The sequence below is a fragment of the Phacochoerus africanus genome, chromosome 2 (genome assembly GCF_016906955.1).
Source record: "Phacochoerus africanus isolate WHEZ1 chromosome 2, ROS_Pafr_v1, whole genome shotgun sequence".
In the NCBI taxonomy this organism is placed as follows: Eukaryota; Metazoa; Chordata; class Mammalia; order Artiodactyla; family Suidae; genus Phacochoerus; species Phacochoerus africanus.
The window spans coordinates 67,213,302-67,238,495 of NC_062545.1; the positions used below are offsets into that span (position 1 = coordinate 67,213,302).

The following is a 25,194-nucleotide window of genomic DNA, read 5'->3' on the forward strand; positions in this document are numbered from 1 at the left end:
ATTCAAACATTTACACTGCTGTCATGTAGCACTTCACTGGTTTTCCTTAGTTTGGGGATTTTGGTTTTGGTTTTTTTGTTGGGTTTTTTTTTTTTTTGGCACTTATTGGCATTTTTTCTTGGTGAATTACCTTGAATTTTTTATTTGGGGCTTCCTAAGCCCCAAATATATTGATTACTTATGCTGACCCTTAAATTGTTTGTTTTGAAATATTTCATTTTTCTCTGCCTCTGGCCTTTCCATCTTTACTAACCTATTTCCAGTTGGGCACACCAGGCTTTTGATGTGGGTCCCAGCATCTCAATGTTTTTACTTAGAACAACCCTCACTGCTCTGTCAGTGTGATCCTGTTCCTTGTCTAAGTCAAAAGTAAGGTGAAAAATCACCACTTCCTGATTGCTTATAATGGATACCAGGTGAAAACTCATTCTCGTATCATATCCAGAGCCATTTCCCTAATTTATGCCTGAACCAAATGAGCTGGATGGTTGAAGCCACAAAGGAGAATCCAGTTTACAAGATGTTATCTCTCTCTTTCTTAGTTATTTTGGGAATGGGAATTTCTTTAAGATGCTTAACGTGCCAGTGAAGGAAGGTTATCCACTCAGGATATATTTCTGGTATAGCGTCTATATTTCTGTATGTAAAGTATATACAGCAGTTTGTGGATAATGTTCTGTGTGTATGAAGATTACTGGATCATGATAATGCATTGCTGCCATCCATCAGTACTTTCATGTGGTATATATGCTCATTTAATCTAAAGTATTTTTCAATTCAAAACTTATCAATTCTGGTTCCCATATAAATAGAGGGGCAATTTGTATATTCATTTCAGCTCCATTATCTGTGTAGAACCCTGAATGCCAGTGCTGTTGTCTTGGATTTCACAGGAACACATGCCAAATACCCAGTAACTTAAATTATCCACTCTAACAATCTGTGGCATTGTAAATGCTGGTAATGGGGCAGTAAATGATAAATATGTTTCAGAGCTCCTTAAAGAACAAAACATTCTACAAAAACATCAGCTTCCATTGGTTATTATAACAGATGTTCCCTTGTGTCCTTGTGCTGGATCTGGCTGCATCCTTAGATGAGAAGTTACATCAAAGTGTGAGCCATTACAGCCCAAGGAATAGTTTCTAATGGTTTCGCTGTCATATAAGTGCTCCAGAGCGTATCCAGTTAATGTGTAAGCATGCTTATCAAAATACTGCCGGTGAGAGCCAAAGCAGTTTGGAGAGACGGCAGGATGGTCTCCTGCTGTCTGATGAGGAGACATATCCGAATGTAGATAGTCTTTAGCTAGGATCAGGCTGGATTTTGAAATGCGGTCCGAATTGGGACTACTTATCCGAGACAGTGCTGTGGGACTGTTGTCATAGTCATTTTCGTGGGGGCTCAGCATCTTTCCCTCTCTCTGATGGATGTGGTCACATGGTGAAGTGTTGGCAAGAGCAGAGCTGTGGCAGACTTCGCCTGTCGGTGGAGGCTGCTGGTAGTTTGCAAAACAGAGGGAGTGTTTTTTCCCAGCTCCATTAATGGAAGCCAGTTGGTCTGAGGGGGCTTTCCTTAGCTGCAACCTGTTCTCTTCTTCTTTAATCATTTGCTGGGTGGCTCTTATCAGAGTTTCAATTTTGCTAGGTTCATGTGGGCTACTTTGATACTGCTCGGTGCGGTATCGGTCACCTGATTCGCTGGCCGACCCAGGGTCTGGAGAACTGACCACGCTATCTTCATCCCAATGACCTCGCCCTAGAAGTTAGAAAAAGTAACAAGTAAGTGGTCTCAAAATTCACTCCCACAATTGTAAGTATATTTTTTTTCCTAGTAAAGGAAACCCTATATCTTTCATTTTTAATGTGCACCAATATCTGAAACAGACATGGGCTCACGTGACAGATACAGTGTCAATATATTGTCCTGGAATTCATAGTTCTTAGTGGCTTTTGAGTGCACATGAAGTTTATAACAAGATTTCTAGAAGCTAAATGTTATTCATGGGTTGCAAATGCCAATTAGCAAAATAGTTAAGTATGTTTATACTTGTCCATGTATGCACATCCCTAGACCTGTCTGACAGTAAATAATAGAAGAAAAATGTGTAGCATTTGGTCGTTATGTTATTTTCTAGGCAAGTGTTACATTGAATTGATGGAGAACACTTTCACTTAGGTTTGAGGAAGATGATGATAGCCTGGACTATTTTCTCAATTCCAGCTAAATCAACTAAAATGTTAAAATTGCTACATGTCTCCTAAGTAGAGTTGCATAAAATTCTAATGTTAGTTTTTAAACTATTTGAGGATTAAAAATATGTACACATACTCACATATATGAGTATATGTGTGCATGGAGGCCAAATATATATATGTCATCCCAATCAAAAATATAAATAATGTCTTCTTAAACCCACCGGTAAAAAAAAAAAAAAAAAATCTCAGTTTTAGGCATAATCATAAAGGTAACTCTTGTAGCCTAGATTGCTTCTGATCTAAGGCGAAGAGTAAATAAATAGTTTAAATGTTAATAACAACAACATGTTCTGAACCAAGAACAGAGATATAATATGGATGAAGAGTGCATCCAAAATATATTCCATAGACTACGTTATTCTCAAAACAGTCTGAAGTCAATATAGAAAGAGAGAAGTAGAGAGGGACATGTGAAAGCTGTAAACTGCTTAATGCAGCAGAGAAGCCCTGGATCACACTGCTCATTGCTTTCCTTTTCCCTTTGCTTATTTTATTTCTAATATTTTCCTTTCCTTGGCAAGCAATTGCCCTTTGCCCTGGGCTTCCAATCCCAGTCTACCAAACTGGGAGAAACGCAAAAGCAGAAAAAGTAAAAATGGAAACAAAGTTAAATCATTCACAGAAAACAGTCAGTGTCTGGTTGGTATTTGCAGGAGACTTTTATGGGTGAGAACAACACTGTCTAGCACATTTCTCATCCTAGTGACATAGCAATAAGAGTAATATTATGGCCATTGGATTGATCTAAGTGTCACCGACTTTTAATGAAATGGGTAGGGTTTTCAAGACCTGCCTGGACCCAAGGTTGCAATGGACAGATGAGTTCCTGACCAGTTTACTCTGAAATGGACAAAAAGGGGTATTAATAACACTAAAGGCTTTAACTGCAGGGCCCATTTCTGTGTGTTTATAAAGTCACGAATAATCCCAAGGTGAAAATCTGTTCCACACCTCCATCCTTTACACACAGGGGACGCTGTGGGTTGTTGTAATGATGGGGGAGGGGGACCGTTACTAGCATTTAATGCCTAGAGGGCTGGGGAGGTTGAACTAGGTGTGATGTGAGTGATGGGCCATAAAACAAAGATAGGCCTCCTTAACACGCCCACAATGCCCTCATTGGGAAACCTGCTAAATGAGCCCCAAACTGCTCAGGTCCACATCTGAAGCTTGAAAATACAGAATAATACACAATAAATTTGAATGCATACACACTACAAGTTCGGTAGACTTAACAATTCACTTTATCTTGATGTCTACTTTTTTTAATGTTAAAATGGGAATCATGTTAACTTGCCTGTCAAAAATGTTTTTAGCAAACATCAGCTGAATAAATGAATGCACTTCTAAAGAGTGGACTTGGTTGTTTAAAATCCCATTGGTTCGAGTTTCCGATTGTAAATTCCAAGGAGAGGAGTTCCCATCGTGGCGCAGTGGTTAACGAATCCGATTAGGAACCATGAGGATGCATGTTCTATCCCTGGCCTCGCTCAGTGGATTAAGGATCTGCCGTTGCCGTGAGCTGTGGTGTAGGTCGCGGACGTGTCTCAGATCCCGCGTTGCTGTGGCTGTGGTACAGGCGGCTACAGCTCCGATTAGACCCCCAGCCTGCGAACCTCCATATGCCGCGGGTGTGGACCTAAAAAATAAAAAATAAAATAAATAAATTCCAAGGGTGGAGGTTATCTCGGCGTCAAACCTCGAATATGATACATCTGCCCAGGGGCGCAACGCGTGGAGGCAGGAGTGGCGGGGCCCGCCCTTACCGTGGATCCTGTGGACCGAGGCGATGTGAGGCATGCTGCTCTCATAGGCTTCTCTGCTTTCCGGGGACGCCTTGGTCAGGGGCAGGGCTGCGCGAGAGCCCCACCAGGGCTCCCTCCCCGCCTGCGGCGCTCCCAGGAAGTACCTGCCTGCCTCACAGCGGCCGCCCTCGCAGGCCTGGGTGTGGAAATGCCTCTCCTCCACCAGCCTGGAGTGGTCCAGCGCAAAGCCGTAGCAGAGGGAGCCGCGCTCTGAGAACTGCCTGTAGGCGCACGACGCGTCGTGCTGGGAGCCCGGCCGCTCCGCGGGATCCAGGAGCTGCGGGGAGGCGGCGTCCGTCAGGGGACTGCCGCCCCACTGGCTGTCGTGATCAGATTCCGATCTTTCCGTGGGAAATCCCGAATACTGAAACCGAGAGGGTGAGAAAAGTACATTTCAAAATAAAAGGGAGGAAAGGGGGCCTTTTCACTCCGAAAGCATCCTTAAGGTCATATTGCGCCTAAGGCACCAAAGAAAGACTCTAGCACCATGCTGGACACCCCTGACTTCAAATCACCTAATCAGTCATGGTACCTCAAAAGCAAATCCTTTTGACTTCCAGAAGAAGGAGATAAAAATAATAACAGCAAACAGGGACTGAACTAAATGCCCATGCCTGGCACTACTGGAAGTACTTCATGTGAATTACGCCACATAATTCTTATAAACACTTTCATGGAGATATTAGTAACCCATTATATGGATAGGGAAGCTAAGGCCCTGAGACGTAAAATGATTTGCCCAAGACCACAGGGACAAACAGCATTGCCAAAGGGAGAGTCCAGGAAAGTACCATGTTTTACTCGTGTTTGCTTTTCACATTTTTTTTCTCACTTAAAAAACAAAACAAAAATAAGCTCTAAGGCTTCGCATTGGACTGTTAACTCTGAGAGCCATGCTGGATACATGGCAAGGACGTCAATAAATGCTTAATCTAGTTCAGTCTCAATCTGTCCCCTGTAAACTAGGCCTATTTGCTGGGATGTGTTCCTTGCTTTTCCAAAGTAAAACTTCAAATATGCACAGGCTCATCAAGACAACACAGCTGCAGGCAAGGTTGTGCCTTGTTGGAATCACATTACTCACCTGGTGCCAGAGTATTTGGTCAGGTGTTTGAAAAACAACAGGAAAGGCTTCACAGACCTCCCTAGGAGGTATGCTCAGTTCGAAGGCCCTTAAGAACCACTAAAATCAGTAATATAACCATTTCCACTAGTTTTTGGCACCTAATGCCAAATATAATTCTAGGTACCCTATAGAGACTACCTGTTATAATATTAATAAATGTCACTTATTGAGGTTGCCATATGCCCAGCAAGGTGCTAATTACTCACTATATATTACATGAGGGAATCCTTGGAGCCACCTGGACACTAAAAATATTTCCATTGTATAGTTGAGGACACTGCATCACTGAGTTTTAATAAGATGTCACAGCCACCCCATCATATATGTGGTCTCAAAACCTGCATGCTAAACCATGGTTTTACATTTGAGAGAAAATAGTGGTAAGGAAGAGAGGAGAGAAAAAAAGGATTCAATGTTAGTTTTCCAGAAAAGTGGCAGGAACTGCTTTACAATCTCAGGGAACCAACATATAAGTCCATTCTACATTTTCTTTCTTAGTCCCAAGAAGAAAGAGGGATGGACATGGTGGTGGGTAGAAAGGAGAAATTCTTTGACTATTGTTCTTCGCTTGCCACATGCTAGTGGAGCAAATCTGAGCCATGATGAGACCTTCACAGGACAAGGCAAGTTTCCCCTTCCCTCCAGGCCCACCCTGATCAGGAGGAAGAACCCCAGGTCTTCCTAGCTCAGTGCAAACAGGCAGTTTCTCTGAGGGTCCCCAAGAGCCAGGGAGATGAGGTACAGAGACTCCTCCAGGGCAAATCCAAAGTACACTGATAGGGAGTTCCCACTGTGGTGCAGTGGTTAATGAATCCGACTAGGAACCATGAGGTTTCCGGTTCAATCCCTGGCCTTGCTCAGTGGGTTAAGGATCTGGCGTTGCCGTGAGCTGTGGTGTAGGTCGCAGACGAGGCTCGGATCCCGAGTTGCTGTGGCTGCAGTGTAGGCAGGTGACTATAGCTCCAATTTAACCCCTAGCCTGGGAACCTACATATGCCAGGGGAAGCGGCCCTAGAAAAGGGAAACAAAAACAAAAAGAAGTACACTGATAAATGCAGCATGCTCAGGACAGAGTTCTAAGCAATTTCAGGTTCAAGATTACTCCAGGGCCATATCTAATATTACTTTAATTATTTTACAAGTGTCCATATGGGCTACCAGCGTATTTCATCAAGAAAAAAAAATAGAAAATCCAACTTCTTTCCTGCAGGCCTGTAGGATGTGCACAGCAAGGCACCCTGAGCTCCATTTCACTACCTTCACATGCCACCCGCCTTTTCTCCCCATGATCACCAGCCTTGCTTTTCACAAGATAGCGCCTTCACTTTTACCAAGCAGGGGTTGCCACCCTCACTCCCTACTGAGTGGGGACCAGAATACTACCCATTTGCCCTCTGGTAGCACCATCCATGTGCTCGCCTAGGAAAAAGTCAGATCATCAGTGCTACTCCAAGCTAGGAATTGCCCAGACTCTGCTTGTTGTTATAAAAATATAAACCAGGCCTATTTCTGAAGTACTCCAGTCAAGATTTTTGAGCCCTGTTAAGAGGGAAAAAGCCTTCCCTGAGTGTATATGGAAAAGTGCTATTGGCACAGCAGAGAAGAACCTTCTATCCTTCGCTGACAAAGAAAATTCAACACAAGGCAACCTGGCACATGTGAGGTATACATTTCAAGGGCACCCAAAGAAGAATCTGATAGATAAGCCTCTTGTCAATGGTTAGGAAGCTACAGCAGCAAGGGCACTACCCTCCGAGCAGGCAGAAGCTGGGGTGCCCCCCTCCCCCCACTGCTTTAGAGGTACTGTGGAAAAGCCTAGCCGCAAACCTTTGCTTTTAAGGAGAAGGCCTATAAATATGAACCTGTGTGCACCAAACTGTGAGCCACACCCACCCTTTATGAACCACACTCTGTTAACACCATAACCTGGTACTGTGATCTGAAACAGTTCAGATGTTCATTAAGTATTTGAGGAAAGAGAGAGGGCAGGCAGGAGGTAGCCAGGCAATATATGCAACCTGTGCCGTCCAGCGAATGAATGTTACCAACAAACATGAAAATGGAAATACAAACATCTCAGCTGATTAAAATTGTCATCAAATAACCAACCATGAAATAACAGAAAATTGTAAGACAACATTCCATACTGAAGTAAGTGCTCTCAACAGTTATTTGGACACACAAACACAGACACAGGTGTGCACACACCTGAAGTCAGATATTTTAAAACTAAGAAATGACCAACAAAGAAACCAAACACCCAACAGCAACAGAACAGGAAAAAAAAACAATAAAGAGTGACCAAGTTCAGAGAAATTAAATAAACCACAAGTTGTGAAAATAATAGATTTGAATGGAAATATACAAAGGGGAGTTGAAGGAAGGCTGGAAAACATGTAAGAAAACAAAATTGTTTGGAGAAAGTAAAGGGAAATTGATTCAGAGAAAGTGATTGAAAGAAGATAGAAAACTTCAGAATACACATAACATTTATACAGAAGGCAAAGAAACTGGAATTATTCAAGACAATTTGAAAACAAAGAATAAAGTGAGAGAATATGTCTACCTAACTTCAAACCTTACCACACAACTACAGTAATCACAATTGTGTGGTGTTGATGGGCAAATAGATGCACAGTTCAATAGAACAAAATAGAGAACCCAGAAAGAGATATGCAAATATGCGCAAATGATTTTTGACAAAGGTACAAAAAGTAACTCAGTAGAGGAAAGACAATCTTCTTAACAAATGCTGCTGGAGTAATTAGACATCCATAGGCAAAAATAAAGTGAACCTCAACCTATGTCTCATAACGTATATAAAATAAAAATTAACTCAAATGGATCACAGACTTAAATGTAAAAGGTAAAATTACAAAACTTTTAAAAAATAACAGAAAAAAATCGTCAAGACCTGGGACTAGGTAAAGAGTTCTTAGACTTGACACCAAAAGTACAATGCATAAAAGAAAAATGTGATAAATTGGACTTTATCAAAATTAAATCTTTGCTCTGAAAAACACCCTGTTAAAAGGATCAAAAAACAAACTACAGACAGGTAGAAAACATTTGCAAATCAGGAGTTCCCGTCATGGCTCAGTGGTTAACGAATCCGACTAGGAACCATGAGGTTGCGGGTTCGGTCCCTGCCCTTGCTCAGTGGGTTAAGGATTCAGCGTTGCCGTGAGCTGTGGCGTAAGTTGCAGAGGCGGCTCAGATCCCGCGTTGTTGTGGCTCTGGTGTAGACCAGTGGCTACAGCTCTGATTAGACCCCTAGCCTGGGAACTTCCATATGCCTCGAGAGCGGCCCAAGAAAATGGCAAAAAGACAAAAAAAAAATTGCAAACCAGAAATTCAACAAAGGATAGTATCTAGAATATATAAAGAACTCCCAAAACTCAACAATAAAAAACTAAAATGTCCAAAAGACATGAAGAGACATTTCGCCCAATAGGTAAATAGATGACAAATAATCACATGAAAAGATGTTCAACACCATGTTAGCAATTAAAGAGATGGAAATTCAAACTACAGTGAAATACCACCACATGCCTATTAAACTGGCTAAAATAAAAAATAGTGACAACACCAAATGCTGACATCTGGCTCACTCATGCACTGCTGGTGGGAATGTAAAATAGTATGGCTCCTCTGGAAAATAGCTTAGCAGTTTCTAAAAAATCCTAAATGTGCAACAACTACATGCAACCCTGGATGCTTTTTCCAGATAAATGAAAATTATATTCATGTAAAAACCCATACAGTATTTTTAAAAAATAGCAGTATTTTTCCCTACTTCCAGAGCCTCTTTAACTGTTCCCTTTCTTTTTAAAATTATTTTTAATTGTGGTAAAATACACATAACACTGAAGTTTCAATCTTACCCATTTCTGTGTACAATTCAGTGGCATTAAGTACATTCACATTCCTGTGTAACCATCACCACCACCCATCTCTGGAACTCTTTATCTTGCTAAACTGACTCTCTGCTTATTGAAGAGTAACTCCCTATTTTCTCCAGCACCTGAAAACCACCAAGCTGCTTTTAGTCCTTCTGATGTCTTCCTGACAGAGGAAAAACAAATGAGCCCCAGAAACCCCAAACCTGGCCTGGTGTTGGGGGTTCCCAGAACCTACCCACCTCAGAGATCTTTCTAAATTCTTATCTAATCATGTCGGGGTTTTTTTGCTTAAAAGCATTGTTTTTCTGCCATCTTTCTGTCTATGCATGGTAATACCATCTATATAAAGCTGAAACTATAGGAAATACAGAGAAATATCCTAATAATAAAATACTAATATGCCACTCTTAGTATAAGAGAAGTAAAGTAGATTTTTAAAAATAAGAAAAGTTGCCCAAAGATTTAAAAAGCAAAACCATAAATATTATGGCTATATATCAAATTTTACATGATGATAATAAAGAATAAACCTCCAGTGTACATGACTTATCATCAAAATTGATTAAATATTAGGTTGCAAAGAAAATCTCAGTAAGTTTCACTACATAGAAATATTATAAACAGCACTCTCTGACCCCTCTGAATAACAAATAAAAATTAAGAACAATATTAAAAAAAAAAAAAACTCTTCCACCTAAAAAAAAACAAAACTGTTAACTCCTGGGGAAAAATTAAAACAGACTAGCACAAATTCAAAAGCTTAACAATACACTGTTAGACAGATTATGGGAAATCAGGCATTCCCTCCCACATATCAGTGGTGGAAATGCAAATTGATACAATCTCTATAGAGGGAATTTGGCAATATCTAACAAAAACTGCAACTTCCCACTTCTAAGGAACCATTACACCAAGCAATACACATTGAAGTTTAAGTAAAGAGGCATCCATTGTATGTAGTGAACCTAAGTTTAGGAGGCAAAAATACTGTCCTTGCAACTTTCCTTTCTTTTTTTTTTGTCTTTTGTCTTTTTAGGGCAGCATCCACGGTACATGGAGGTTCCCAGGCTGGGGTCTAATCAGAGCTGTTGCCACCAGCCTATGCCAGAGTCATAGCAATGCCAGATCCACCAGATCCGAGCCTCGTCTGCAACCTACATCACAGCTCATGGCAACGCCGGATCCTTAACCAGCTGAGCAAGGCCAGGGATCAAACCCACAACCTCATGGTTCCTAGTCGGATTTGTTTCGGCTCAGCCATGATGGGAACTCTGCAACTTTTCTTTATGTATGAAATCATTTTGAAATAAACATTTTAAAATTAAAAAAAAACCTATATAGCAAACTTATATTTATAGAATGATTACAGATAAGGCCATTTTTTTAAAAAAAGACATTTTTCTGAAAAAATAAAGACATTATCTAATAAAGCGATAATTTAATTAAATGCCTTTGTTTTCATTACTTATGATTAATATTTTGTGAATAAAAATGTAATTTAATGCTATCAACTAGAGATTCCAGTAGAAACAGCTCTCAACTCAAATATGGGAGAACCGTGATCTACTATCATCCAATATGACTTGTACAAAAGATCACTTCCCATGGGCTTTGATATTTCCATCTGAAGAATAGGAACAGACTACCTGCATTATAGGATTGTGGGGAAGATCAAATACATAATATGTTTCAAAGTGCTCTTAAAAATGCAAATGTTATAGATATGTGTGTATCATGTAAAGGTCCTTGATTAATGTTTTTCACTTGGGAGGAATAGTTATCATATCACCATCTTTTAAAAATTATTCTTCCCCTAGACTGTATTATCTAGAGGGCATATTTTCGGTCCCATCCGACAAACATATCAGAGATAAAACATCTGTTAAAGGATAAAGAAACCAACATCCCTTATGGAGAAAAGGAACCCTTGTACACTGTTGGTGGGAATGTAAATTGGTGTAGCCGCTAGGAAAAACAGTATGAAATTTCCTTAAAAAACTAAAAATAAAGAACTACCATATGACCTAACAATATCACTCCTGGGTATGTATCTGGAAAAAACAAAAACTCTCATTCGAAATTATGAGTTCCCACTGTGGCACAATGGATTAAGAATCTGACTGCATCGGCCCTGGTCACTGCAATGCACAAGTTCGATCCCAGACCTGGAGGGTGGGTTAAAGGATCTGCCATTGCTGCCTCTGTGGCATAAGTCACAGCTGCAGCTCAGATTCAGTTCCTAACCTGGGAACTTCCATTTGCCAGGGTGCAACCATAAAAAAAGATACATGCACCCCAGTGTTCATAGCAGGACTATTTACAATAGGCCAAGATATGGAAACAAAGTGCCCATCAATAGATGATTGATTTAAGAGGATGTGACAATGTACTGTCAAACTTTTGAATTTGTGTTAGTCTGATGACTAAGAAATGCTATCTCAGTGTTGTTTTAATTTTCCCCAGGAGTTAATAGTTTTTTTTTCAGGTGGAAAAATATTGTTTTTAATTTCTATTTATTGCTCATCGTGGTCAGAAGTGCTGTTTATAATATTCCTACATGGTGAAACTTACTGAAATTTAAGAAAATTTAAGAAGTACAATCGAATACTACTCAGCCATAAAAAGAATGAAATACTGTCATTTGCAGCAACATGGATGGAGGTAAAGATTATCATACTCAATGAATTAAGTCGGAGAAAAACAAATATTATATGATATCACTTATATGTGGAATCTTAAAAAATAATGCAAATGAATCCATACGCAAACCAGAAAAAGTCTCAGAGACAGAAAACCATGTTTTTTTTTTTTTTTTTGGCCTTTTGCCTTTTCTAGGGCCGCTCCTGCGGCATATGGAGGTTCCCAGGCTAGGGATCTAATTGGAGCTGTAGCCACTGGCCTACACCAGAGCCACAGCAACGTGGGATCCGAGCCGCGTCTGCAACCTACACCACAACTCACTGCAACGCCGGATCCTTAACCCACTGAGTGCGGCCAGGGACCAAACCCGCAACCTCATGGTTCCTAGTCGGATTCGTTAATCACTGCGCCACGACGGAAACTCCCGACAGAAAACCATCTTATGGTTACCAAAGGGAGAGGAGAAGGCGAGGGCTAAATTAGGAATATGGGATTAATAGATACAAACTACTATACATAAAACAGATAAGCAACAGGGATTTACTGTATAGCACAGGGAACTATATTCAATATCTTGTAATAAACTATGATAGAAATAATCTAAAAAATAGTATATATATGTATATATAACTGAATCACTTTGTGTACATCTGAAACCAACGCAATGCTGTAAATCAATTATACTTCAATAAAAATTTTTTAAAAAGAAAGAAAATATCCCACCTACAAAAAGATATCAGGCCACTAGCAAATCTCCTAAACACTAGGGTTTTTTCTTCCAAATGCTCTGATTTTAAAAGTTGAAATGCCCTTTTGTATCAAAGATTCTTATCACTTAAACTTTGACCCAAATATCTGTTTTAAGGGTGGAGAGAGAGTGGGACTCATGATGGATTAGAATATATGGCAACCCAGTAAAGGTTCTTCCAGCAATTGTGGACATCTAGACTATTTCCAAAAAACAAAATTATGTTTTAGGAGCCCAAGAACATTTGCTCATCTTCTTTTGAAAATGTAACAACACTTTCTCCTCTGTTTAAAGCTAAGAAACTAAATGATTCCATTCTCAATTTCAACTAGGTTACATCAAAGATTAAAGAAACTTCACTGAAACTATTTTTTGGTTAATTTTGCTGAAACCTGTTTTTCTTTCTTAGAAAATTTGTTATTATGTGAATACTCTGTACCTTAATTTACCTCTATTTCTTATTTAAAATTTAATTTTCAAAACAGGCTATCATGTTGATAAATTTAAAAATGAGTCAGATGAATAAATAAACATGAAACCAAATGCCACCCACCAAAGATGGCTAAAGCTGACCAGCAAAGAGCTTGGATGCCTGCCAAAAAAAGGATGTCAGTTGACAGCCACATGCCCCTGCTCACCTCTGAGATTGAAGGCTCATGAAAGAATCATTCCTTCTAGAAGAGACTGATACCTCATCTAGTCTCAGTCTAAAGGTCTGAACCATCTGTTGGGGCTTTATATGCATTCAATGGGAACGATTTATAATAATTCATTCTATGATTCATTCTAATATTTATTGAGTACCTATTATTTGCAAGGCAGTGTGCCAAGTGATATGAGAAATACAGCCCTTTTTTCAAGGTGTTCGCAGTAGGAGGGGCATAAATAATGCACAGAACTTTAACACAAGTTAGCAAATGGCAAAGGCCTGAACAAAGAAAAAAACAATAGAGTTTAGGAGTTCAAAGAAGGGAACTCTTACTTTCTTTTAACACTGTAGCTACTCAGGAAGGGAAAATGAACTATGGCTAAGAGGCAATTTACCATATGATTTGCAAAGGCTAACTAATGCCTGGAACAACAATAATAGCTAATAGCTGCTATTATCAAACACCTGCTATGCTCTGGTCCCTATACTGATAATGAAATGAGAACTATGAATAGATACAACACAGCACAACAATGGGAGAAAAAATTATGTATACATGTATGTGTAACTGGGTCCCCATGCCACACAGTGGGGAAAAAAAAAGTATGTTGGGGGAAATAACAATAAAAAATATATAAATAAATAATGCTCACCTCTTAAAATTATCATTAATTCCTTTACTGATGCAGCAAATGAAGCTTAAAAAACAAAAACAAACAAACAAACCCTGCCCCAAGTTCACATGCTTATGAAGTTTGAGAGGAGAGATGCAATTCCAGAGCCATTGCTCTTTCCAGGATCCCGGACTCATCTAGACTTAGGTACTTAGATAACAGAAGCAGCAGTGTCCTACCCACTGAGCAGTAATGGATCTCGGGTCCCCGAGCGTGTTCTTACAAAGGGGGCTTTCTCCAACCTCTACCCTCTAGTAGACCAGTTCCGCACAGCCTTGGCGATGTCCTCTCAACCCTGAAGAGCTGTCCCACCACAATCACACCACAGACATCTTCTTTTTGATAATAGTCATCATTCCTGCCTCAACAGCATGTTCCAGACAGGTGCTCTGCATTCATCTGAATGTGGCAGCAACAAGCCAAGTCAGGAAAAATGCCAGATGTTCCCACAATAGATGTTACAGTTATCTATTTTTATTCTGGCAGCTCATTGAGGTTTTTTTTTTATCATTTTTAGCCATAAAATATAGAGAGAGACCCTCTTATGGTAAAGTCCTGTTTTCCATGAAAAACTTTCACTCTATCAGGCCTGAGCAGCTTTCCTCTTGATTTGTGTCTGAACCATGAGAAAAAAATCACAGATGCAGACTGCATTGTACTAAGAACATATGCATGCTTTTAAATCACTTTTATCTTACTTTTTACTAATGTAACCCTGAAACATAAAATATGTCCTTTTTTTTCATTCACTGTTATGGGAAGAACAGATGGTAAAAGGGTTAGATTAAAGTAATACAGCATGTCCATTAAAATAACCCCCACTGCTGGGGATGCTGCCCTCGAAGAGGAGTTGTGTTTACTATAAAGAATGGCTTTGGCTTACACACACTGAAAATTGCCAGGGGTTTTTTCAAGGCTAAACATAAGGGTAAGAGAAAAACTAACGTCAAAATCAAATGCATTTTAAAATGACAATTACACAACTGATTTTGCTAATCTGGGAGGCTGACTGAAAACACTTGCCTGTGATAGTGTAACTAAATAGCAGTCAAATAACAGAGTCGGTTTCCAACTTGAAAAATTTTACTACCTAGAAATCATAACTAAATGAAACTGCTAAGAGGTTATTAAGTAGACAGTATTTGCTACGTTCCTGAACGCCTACTAGTGGTAGGTAGAATTTCTCTGCTGCTATTTCATTTCGAATTTATTGTCTCATTAACCAACAGCAAGAATAATTCTGTATAGACTATACATGAAGAAACACTAAATATGATGTGATTTCTACACATCTCACAAATATTTAGCATTGGAAAAGAATCCTTATGAAATTTTTCATGAAAAGCAGTTTAATTACATATAGCTCCAAAAGAGTTAAGATTCAGAAAACCTTCGAGAAAAAACTCAAGAGCATATTTTAAAAGAAAAAAAAAATCAATCTTGAGTCACATTCCAGAGTCAAGATTGGCTTCACTAGCAGAACTGAGCAATAAATATTTCCATTTATACTACAAATAATTAGAAAGCAAATACTAATTCAAAATTCAATTATCAAAAAAACTTAAATATTTTGGCCCATTCTCCTCTTATTTTAGTAAATGGTATAAATTGTTAGCTTCTCAAAATCAATTTTTAAGAATGGCTCCACAAGATTTTCACTCATTGTTTTTTGGATTTGCCCCACTTATAGTGTTAGTTATTGTGGCATTATTTTTAGCTTTCACCCAATTTTGTTTTTAGCTCAAAGAACATTTTGGTGAGAAATCTTTCATACCTGTAGTTTCCCAATATAGTTCATAAAGTAGAAACATGGGAAGTTTTTTAATATGCCTCAAATGTGTTTTGAAATGTCATGGGCCTTCCCTTAATCCACCCCCCACAGTTACAAAAATGTTCCTGGGATTTGTTTCACTCATTTTTCTCACAGAAAGTAACCATAGTCGACATCTCATTAGCTGTCAGGGTGATGTGCAGCTGGAAGGGAATCAGCACTCGGAACCAGAGGCTGGGTTTCCTCCGGTGTAATTCTATAAGGAATCTCCTATAGGGTTCCATATGGAGAGAGCTGTTCCCAACCATGAAATCCACAATCCACATCCTTTGTAAATCCAAAGGTAAAGTCCTAAAGGCTGGCAGGCATCTTCATTGCACTGAAGATTTTAAACAGTAATAAACATTTAATTTAGCCCTTTAGTGTTCTGGCATACACAGCTGTACATAATCAAGAATATCCCAACTTGCCTAGATAATACAGAAAGGCCTCTATCCCATGGGATAGATCCTGGGTTTCCAGGACCGGTAGCACTAGTCTAATGGTAATCTTCTTCCATGATGGGCTTTGAGCATGAGCCAGAACCACTTCCATCTTTTCACTGATACTCTGACTCACTCTCTGATTTTTCACATATAAGTGGCAGATTAGATGGGCTTGAATTAGATGGGTGCAGGTGGTGCCACCTGCTCCAAGCCCTTACTACAGCTTTGTCTGGTCTTCCATTGGTTTTTTTCTGAGTCTGAACAAAGCTGCTCTTGGCAGTGTCCTAGAACTGGGCCAAAAGATTGGCCGGCATATTACCAGCCTTCTGCATGCTGAAAGAGATCAATCAGATTTATAATTTTGTTAAAAAGAAATTGAAATTTGAAGGCCCTTTACTGACTTAATTTCGAATGATTATCTGTAAATAGAAGGATGGATCTACCTTTTCATCTTCTAAGCCAAGCACATTAAAACAATGAGGAAAACTAAAAGAGCATAAACTATCTATTAAACAATATACATCCAGACCTTGATCTTCCAGGAAAATACTGCAATTCAGTGCACCACAACACGCATAACGGAGTTTCCTAAAAAATCTTTGAAAGATGAAAGACTTAAAGATATCTAAATTTCTTAGACAAAGGTATCAAAATCCAGCTTTCTTAACCCTATAAAGTTCCCATTATGACTGGGTCAAATTCCACCAAGAACTGTCAAATAACTCATTTGCTCTCTTTAATTTCACTGTCATTTTATGAAAATTTGTTTTTATAGGTTTGTTAAAATAAATTTCCCTGGGCACATTTTGATGCTGGATTCAGCCATTCCTCTCTTCTCTTCTGGTCAGCTGTGGAGCAGAATCGCAAATTCCAGCCATCATTTCCATTAAGCCAGAAGCAGGGGCTTTGCATTTGATTTAGCACAGCTGCTTTGCCCGCTGCCCAATTTCTTTTTTGACACTAACTCTCCCCTAGATACAAACCATCCACATTATGAAACAGAGATGTGTTTAACAAGAATTATGCCTTACAGCCAGGGATCTGTGATGGTGAGAAGTGGGCTGCAGCTGTGTTTTGGTGGGTGGGTGTAGGGCTTAAGAAGCTCAGCAGGAAAGGTGTCCTTGGGGCGAGTACACAGCAGACCACGTCTCTGTGGGGTGGTTGGAGGTGGCCAGCAGAGGCAAAGATATAGCTTGGGCCGACCGTGGAGATGAGACTTCATACTATATTCAACACAGGGCCTCTGTAGGTGTTTAAGTCAGGGCAGGGGGCGGGAGAGGGGGGCGACATGATGAAAATGATATTTCAGGAAGCTTAGTCTGGCAGCAACAATCAAGACTAAAAGAATAGGAGGCTGATGAAGCAATCTAAAAGTCATGTCCTGTTCCGAAGAGCCTAGAGCTGGACAAAGACAATGGCGATTGGATAGACGAGCAGCTAAATGTCAAGAAGCATCATGAAGGAACATGACCCTCACAAGACTTTTTGTGTCCAAAGATCAAAATGCAAACAAAGAAACCAAAATTTTAAGAGACTTTTCCCTTTCTTATGGAAGAAATCTATGCATCCTAGAGTATAACACTACAAAAGGTACAGCACCAAAAATGCACACAGATTATTAAAGGAGTAAGAGAGTGATCAGGAAAGTGTCTATTGATAATGGGAAGTGGGCATGGAACTAGGGATGAGCCCATAACAACAACAGGTCCCGGAGATGGAAGACCGACCAAATGGCATTTCTTGTACAGACACTCATGTCAAGGCAATTATTTTGCAACCAAAACGCTCACAGAGAAAATGCCAGTTGTCACATCTCTCCATTGTTGTGCTGGAGATGACAGGGAAGACTCGGAGACCAGGAAGCCTACCTCAGGACAGGATGTGCATGGTTCTGAGTGCTTGTTCCAAGCTTTACTCTTTTAAAAAAAAATTATTGGAATAGAGATGACTTGCAATATTGCGTTAGTTTCAGTTATAAGTATACATATATCCATTATTTTCCAGATTATTTTCCCATATAGGTTATTACAGAATATTGCATAGAGTTCTAAAAGCTTCTGGATTCCACCACATCTAATTCCTCCTCAGTGGTAGGTATTTGATTTTTACTGCAGAATTTTGCATTTGTGAAACCATCCCTATGTTGTTTTGCATGTGTATCTTTTACCCCTTTACGTAGATTATAAATTCCATAGTAGTAAAATATTTTCTCTCTTTAGTGGTTTTTATGTCTCCAGAGGCAACTAACATAGTTTTTTTTTTTTCTTTTTTGGCCACACCCACGATGTAAATTCCCAGGACCAGGGATCCAATCTGAGCTAGAGCTGCAACCTATGCCACAGCTGCAGCAACACCAGATCCTTAACACACTGCGCTACAGTGGGACTCTTATCCACATACTTGCTTAACATATTTATTTATCCATTCATTCATTTCATTAACATTTAGTGAGTGAATGTGTGGAGGACAATGTACCACATGCTGGGGTGAGGTGGGAGCTGGGTATTAAGTGGATATGATTACTACTTTCTAAGACATTATTGTCCAAGAGAGGAGATCTGACATATTTAGAAGGCAGTAGAAGATAGATTATTCTAAAGGCCCAAAGGAGAAATATAACTCAGTTATATTTCATAAAAGAAGTAGCATTCCATTCAGGCCTTAGAAGATAGACGGAATTTTGAAAAATTGAGGCAATGTAGGCAGAAATAAATGCTAAGCACAAGCATGGAGGTAGGAAAGGACAAGGCCTTCAGCAAAGAGTGAGCAAAGAAGTCTGGCTGGATCACAAGGTTCAGGTAATTTAGGACCCACTTATAGGTGACCTTGAGTGACGGCTAGGACTGTGGCAAGTCTCCAAATACTAACATGATCAGTGATCTTTTAAGGTCAATCTGGGAAGCAGAGAAGACTGGAGAGGAAAATTTCCCAAAGTGGAGAGAAAATTAAAATGCATTGCAGTCCTCCAGATCAAGGAAGCTCCTGGGACATGGGCAATGGAGAAAGAAGGGTAAATGGGTGAGGGTGGGGGGGTGGGGCGGAGAGCACAACTGGGAGATGGAGCCTGAGTCTGGTCCTTGAGGGGGCACCCAAGGGCTTCAGGGTTTTATTAACTTTCAAGCTGCAAGTACCCTGTAAACCTTGCAAACCAGAACAAATTTGAACATGCTAGAAACTCCCCATGGCACAGAAGTCTCTAAGCCTAGAAGCCATTGGTTCTCTCACTGTCAGTCCAGTGCTGGAAGGGCAGGTGAGCCCTCAACACACACACAACCACAGCTGCCACCACTGCCACTGCAGGCTTTTATCACAGACACACTATGCTATGTTTCAATTACCTGTTTGCATGTCTCTCTCCCCCACTGAAGCTGTAAGCCCCCTGGGGAATGGCTGTGGATCCAGGTCATCTCATCTCACCACTGCTTCTTTACCAACCTATCTTATCACCTTCACCTTGGTGGGGTCCTCCATCAATTCATTCACCAACTCAGTCAATACGTCCTAAGGGCTTTGGGTGCCCAAAGCAATCTGTAATCAAGAGCAGCATCTCCCGTCCTCATGGATCTTAGGGTCCCCATTTACTGCCCCCAAAGTTTCCTCTTTTCATCTTCTCATTTTTGCAAAGTCTCCTTCCAGCTCCCTCATTTATGCCACTGTTTCTCATTTTTTCTTCTCATTAGTCTTTTCTTATTCAATAAAGTCCTGCTGCCCAACTTATAAATCTAGTATGATTAAACACAGCCATCTGTTTATTTAAATTTTTGTGAGATTTGTTATCATTAGATTCTCACTATTGGGAATGCCTTTTACATGATATGTTATTACAATATATTGTATGTTCTAGTAAACACCAATGAAACAGTATATTTAAGATGCTGTTAATGCAAACTATTACATTTAGAATAGATAAACAACAAGGTCCTACTGTATAGCCCAGGGAACTATATCTAATCTCCCAGGGTAGACCATGATGGAAAATAATATTTTAAAAAGCAAATATATATATGGGTTACTTTGCTGTGCAGCAGAAATTGGCACAACATGGTAAACCAACTGTAATTTAATTTAAAAAAAATTAAAAAATATTTTCCCACTTGAGTAAGCTACTTAGCAAAAAAGTATATCATCCTATGGCCCTATTTCTAATTCCACACACCTAGTTTATCTACCATAAATACCGACCTTACCTTTACCATTGTATTATACCATGATGCTCCCAAGCATGAAAGACAAAGAAATTCCCTATAATGGCAGGTAGACTGTCCTAGAAACAACCACTTTGCCTAGCACCATTGTCATTACCACCTATCTTATCACCCATTCTATTATATCTCCTAAAATGTCACCTTTCTCTGCAGATGCCCATAATCAGACCATTCCTTTACCCTGCACATTCCCTTAGCAAATATATGTGTGCTTTATAGCAGACTTCACTGGCCTACACATAAGGTCCAGGGTTCCTCCTGAAACCCATGTGTTGAGTGAGGATAAGGAAGCAGGGTAGTCATAGGAAAATGTGAGAGAATAAAGAAGCTGATTAGTGGGGAAGCAAATGCCGTGTCTACCCCACCCTCAACCAGGTACCAAGGGGATGAAAAGGCAGATGCTAGACCTAGAGGTCCCATGAACAACCACATCTTACAATTCCTCTCTGAAATGTTAGTCTTGCCTCTCCAGTGAGACCAGGGACATGGACAAGATTCCTCAAAGACCTACCTTTAGCATTTTAGTGCACATAGCAGATATTTAAATGCAAGAGTTAGATATTTAAATGCAAGATATTTAAATCAAAGTACAAATCTGTAACACAGAGGCCTCATCTTACTGAGCAAAGTGTTTTCTAAAATAATACTCAGAGGGATCTCCGGTTGCAGCGCAGTGGAAATGAACATGACTAATATCCATGAGGATGCAGGTTCAATCCCTGGCCTTGCTCAGTGGGTAAAGGATCCAGCGTTGCTGTGGTGTAGGTAGCAGATGTGGCTCGGATCCTGAGTTGCTGTGGCTGTGGCTATGGCGCAGGCCTGCAGCTGTAGCTCCAATTCACCCCCTAGCCTGGAAACTTCCATGGGCCTCGAGTGCAGACCTAAAAAGCAAAAAATAATAATAATAATAATAATACTCAGAATATCACTTATGAAGACAATCTAAAAAGACCATAAAGGTCCACTTCAATAATCTGATATTTCTATAGAAGAGGAGACATCTGAAGTTTAGACATGGCCAGAAAATATAAACAAGTCTGTATACTATAATAATTTCTGAGAAAATAACCTTACTTTTTTCAAGATACACTAAAATTTTTGCTGTTGTCGATGGTCAAGTATTACATGTAACATATAAAACATGAAATAAAGGGATGTGTACCTTGGTAATTATAAAAGTACATGCACCCCAATGTACATTGCAGCACTGTTTATGATAGCCAAGACATGGAAACAACCTAAATGTCATTAGAGAGAAGAACAGATTAAGAAGACTGTACATATGTAGAGTGGACTATTGCTTGGCCATAAAAAACAAAATAATGCCATTTGCAACAACATGGATGGAGTTACAGATTACCATATTAAATGAGGTAAATCAGACAAAGGCAAATATTACATGGTATCACTAATATGTGAAATCAGAGTTCCCGTCGTGGTGCAGTGGTTAATGAATCCAACTAGGAACCATGAGGTTGCGGGTTTGGTCCCTGCCCTTGCTCAGTGGGTTAATGATCCGGTGTTGCCGTGAGCTGTGGTGTAGGTTGCAGACGCGGCTCGGATCCCGCGTTGCTGTGGCTCTGGTGTAGGCTGGTGGCTACAGCTCCGATTGGACCCCTAGACTGGGAACCTCCATATGTCGCGGGAGCAGCCCAAGAAATAACAAAAAAAAAAAAAAAGACTAATATGTGAAATCCAATAAGAAATGATATGAACAAATTCAAAGATTTTGAACTGGATGAGATTAAGATGGCAGAATAGAAGGACTGGAGCTCAACTTCTCTCCTAAAAACAACAAAATTTACAACCAAATGCTGAGCTATCTTCAACCAAATGGACCAGAAACCTTAAAAAAGATATCCTATCACAGAAGACAAAGAGGAGGCCATTTCAAGAGGTAGGAGGGGCGATTACTTGATATAAACACCCCATACCTCCCAGCGGGAAGCCCCAGATTGGAAACTAACTGGTACACAGAGACTCACCTACAGGAGTGAGAGCTCTGAGCCCAGCATCAAATTCTCACATGTGGGGATCTGGCACTGGGAGAAAGAGCCCCCGGAGCACCTGGCATTGAAGGCCAGTGGGACTTGTGTGCAGGAGCTTCACAGGACTGGGGGAAATGGAGACCCCATTCTTAAAAGGTGCACACAGACTTTCACGTGCACTGGTCCCAGGGCAAAGCAAAGTCTCCATAGGAATCTGGATCAAACCTGACTGCAGTTCTTGGAGGACCTCCTGGGAAAACAGGGGAGAATGTGGCTTGTTGTGGGGGAAGGCCATTGGAAGAAAAGCTCTTGGGAATATTCAGCAGCATGCCTTTCTCTGGAGGTGGCCATTTTGGGAAAATCTGGCCCCATCCATCAGTGCTGAGAAGCCCCAGGGCAAAGAACAATCCAGGTGAGATCACAGCCCTGTGCATCAGTAAACAGACTGCCTAAAGACCCCTCAGGCACACAGCAGCCCCTAATCCCATCCAGAGACTGAGCCCCACCCACCAGAGGGATAGGAATAAGCTCCACCTACCAGTGGGAAGGCATCAGCCCCTCCCATCAGGAAGCCTACAGAAAGTCCCCATACTAACCTTAGCCACAAGGGGGTCAGACACCAGAAGTAAGAGAGGCTACAACTCTATTGTCTGCAAAAAGGACACCACACCAAAAACCTATAAAAATGTAAAGACAGTGAACTATAACTCAGATGAGGGAGAAAGGAAAAAACCCAGAAAATCAGTTAAGTGATGAGGAGATTCTCAGCCTCCAGGAAAAAGACTTTAGACTGTTGATGCTGAAGATGATGCAAGACATTGGAAATAAACTGGAGGCAAAGATGGATATCTTACAGGAAACACTGAGCAAAGAGATACAAGATATAAAACTTAAGCAAGAAGAGATGCAAAATATGATAACTGAAGTAAAAAATTCATCAAAAGCAGCCAACAGCAGAATACAGGAGGCAGAAGAACAAATAAGCGAGGTGGAAGACAGATTAGTGGAAATTATGGACACAGAACAGAAAATAGAAAAAAGATTGAAAACAAATGAAGAGAGTCTCAGAGAACTCTGGGACAATGTTAAATGCACCAACATCCATATCATAGGGGTGCCAAAAGGAGAAGAGAGAAGGGGACAGAAAAAATATTCCAAAAGATAATAGCCAAAAACTTCCTTAACATGGGAAAGGAACCACCCACTCAAATCCAGGAAGCACAACAAGTACCATATAAATAAACCCAAGAAGGAATACCCTGAGACATATATTAATCAAACTGACCAAAATTAAAGACAAAGAGAAAATATTGAACGCAGCTAGGGAAAAGAAACAAATAACATACAAGGGAACCCCAATAAGGTTATCGGTAGATTTTTCAGCAGAAACTCTGCAGGCCAGAAGGCAGTGGCATGATATGCTTAACACGATGAAAGGAAAAAACCTCCAACAAAGATTACTTTACCCAGGAAGGCTCTCCTTCAGATTTGAAGGAGAAATCAAAAGCTTTACAGATTAAGCAAAAGTTGAGAGAATTCGGCAACACTAAACCAGCTTTACCACAAATACTAAAAGAACTTCTCTAGGCAGAAAAGAAAAGGGCACAACCAGAAACAAAAATACCACAAATAACAAGGCTCACCAGTAAAGGTATATATACAGTAAAGACACGAAAACATCCATACACAATTATGCCACCAAAATCAGAAATTGTGAGAAGAGGAGGTTACAAATGTAGGACACAGGAGATGCACTTGCAATTAAGAGAACAACAACTTAAAACATTCTCGTATATGTATAAAGTCTCATATCAAAACTTTGGAATAACTGCAAACCAAAAATCTAAATTGATACCCAAAAAAATAAGAAAAATCAACTCAAATACAACACTAAAGATAGTTATCAAATCACAAGAGGAGAGAACAAGGGAAGGGAAGAAAAAGAGCAACAAAAACAAATCCAAAGCAATTAATAAAATGGCAATAAGAACATACATATCAATAATTACCTTAAATGTGAATGGACTAAACGCCCCAACCAAAAGACATAAACTGGCTGAATGGATACAAAAACAAGATCCATATATATGCTGTCTTCAAGAGACCCACTTCACTCCTAGGGACACATACAAATTGAAAGTGAGAGGTGGAAGAAAATATTCCATGTAAAATAGGAATCAAACGAAAGCTGGAGTAGCAATACTCATATCAGACAAAATAAACTTTAAAAGGAAGAAATTTTAAAGGATGAGGAAGGTCACTACCTAATGAACAAAGGATCAATCCAAGAATAAGATATAACAATTTTAAATATCTATGCACCCAACATAGGTTCACCACAATATATAAGGCAACTGCTAACAACCTTAAAAGGAGAAATCAACGATAACACAATCATAGTGGGGGACTTTAACACCCCACTTACAGCAATGGACAGATCATCCAGACTGAAAATCAGTGAAGAAACACAGGCCCTGAATGAATCATTCATCCAGATGGACTTAGATATTTATACGACATTTCATCCAAAAGCAACAGAATACACATTCTTCTCAAGTGCACATGGAACATTCTCTAAGATTGATCATATCCTGGGCTACAAATCAAGCTTCAGTACCCTTAAGAAAATCGAAATCATATCAAGCATCTTTTCTGACCACAATGCTATATGACTGGAAATCAACAACAAGAAAAAAACTGCAAAAAACACAAACTCGTGGAGACTAAACAACATGCTGCTGAACAACCAATGGATCACTGAAGAAATCAAAGAGGAAATTAAAAAATACCTAGAAGCAAATGACAACAAAGAGACGACATTCCAAAACCTATGGGATCCAGCAAAAGCTGTTCTAAGAGGAAAGTTTATAGCAATACAAGCCCACCTCAGGAAACAAGAAAAAGCTCAAATAAACAAGCTAACTTTATATCTAAAGCAGCTTG

General features: G+C 39.8%; 1 protein-coding gene across 1 annotated transcript in view; it reads right to left on the minus strand.

Moving 5' to 3' along the window:
* Positions 1–737: 737 nt before the first annotated feature.
* Positions 738–25,194, minus strand: part of SIM1 (SIM bHLH transcription factor 1) — a 74,627-nt gene continuing 50,170 nt past the window's right edge. Inside the window, exons 11-12 of the mRNA XM_047761579.1 lie at positions 4,025–4,427; positions 738–1,758 (exon numbers count right to left, since the gene is read on the minus strand). Coding sequence (XP_047617535.1) covers positions 1,028–1,758; positions 4,025–4,427 — 1,134 coding nt within the window. The 3' untranslated portion in view covers positions 738–1,027. The remainder of the gene's footprint in view (positions 1,759–4,024; positions 4,428–25,194) is intronic.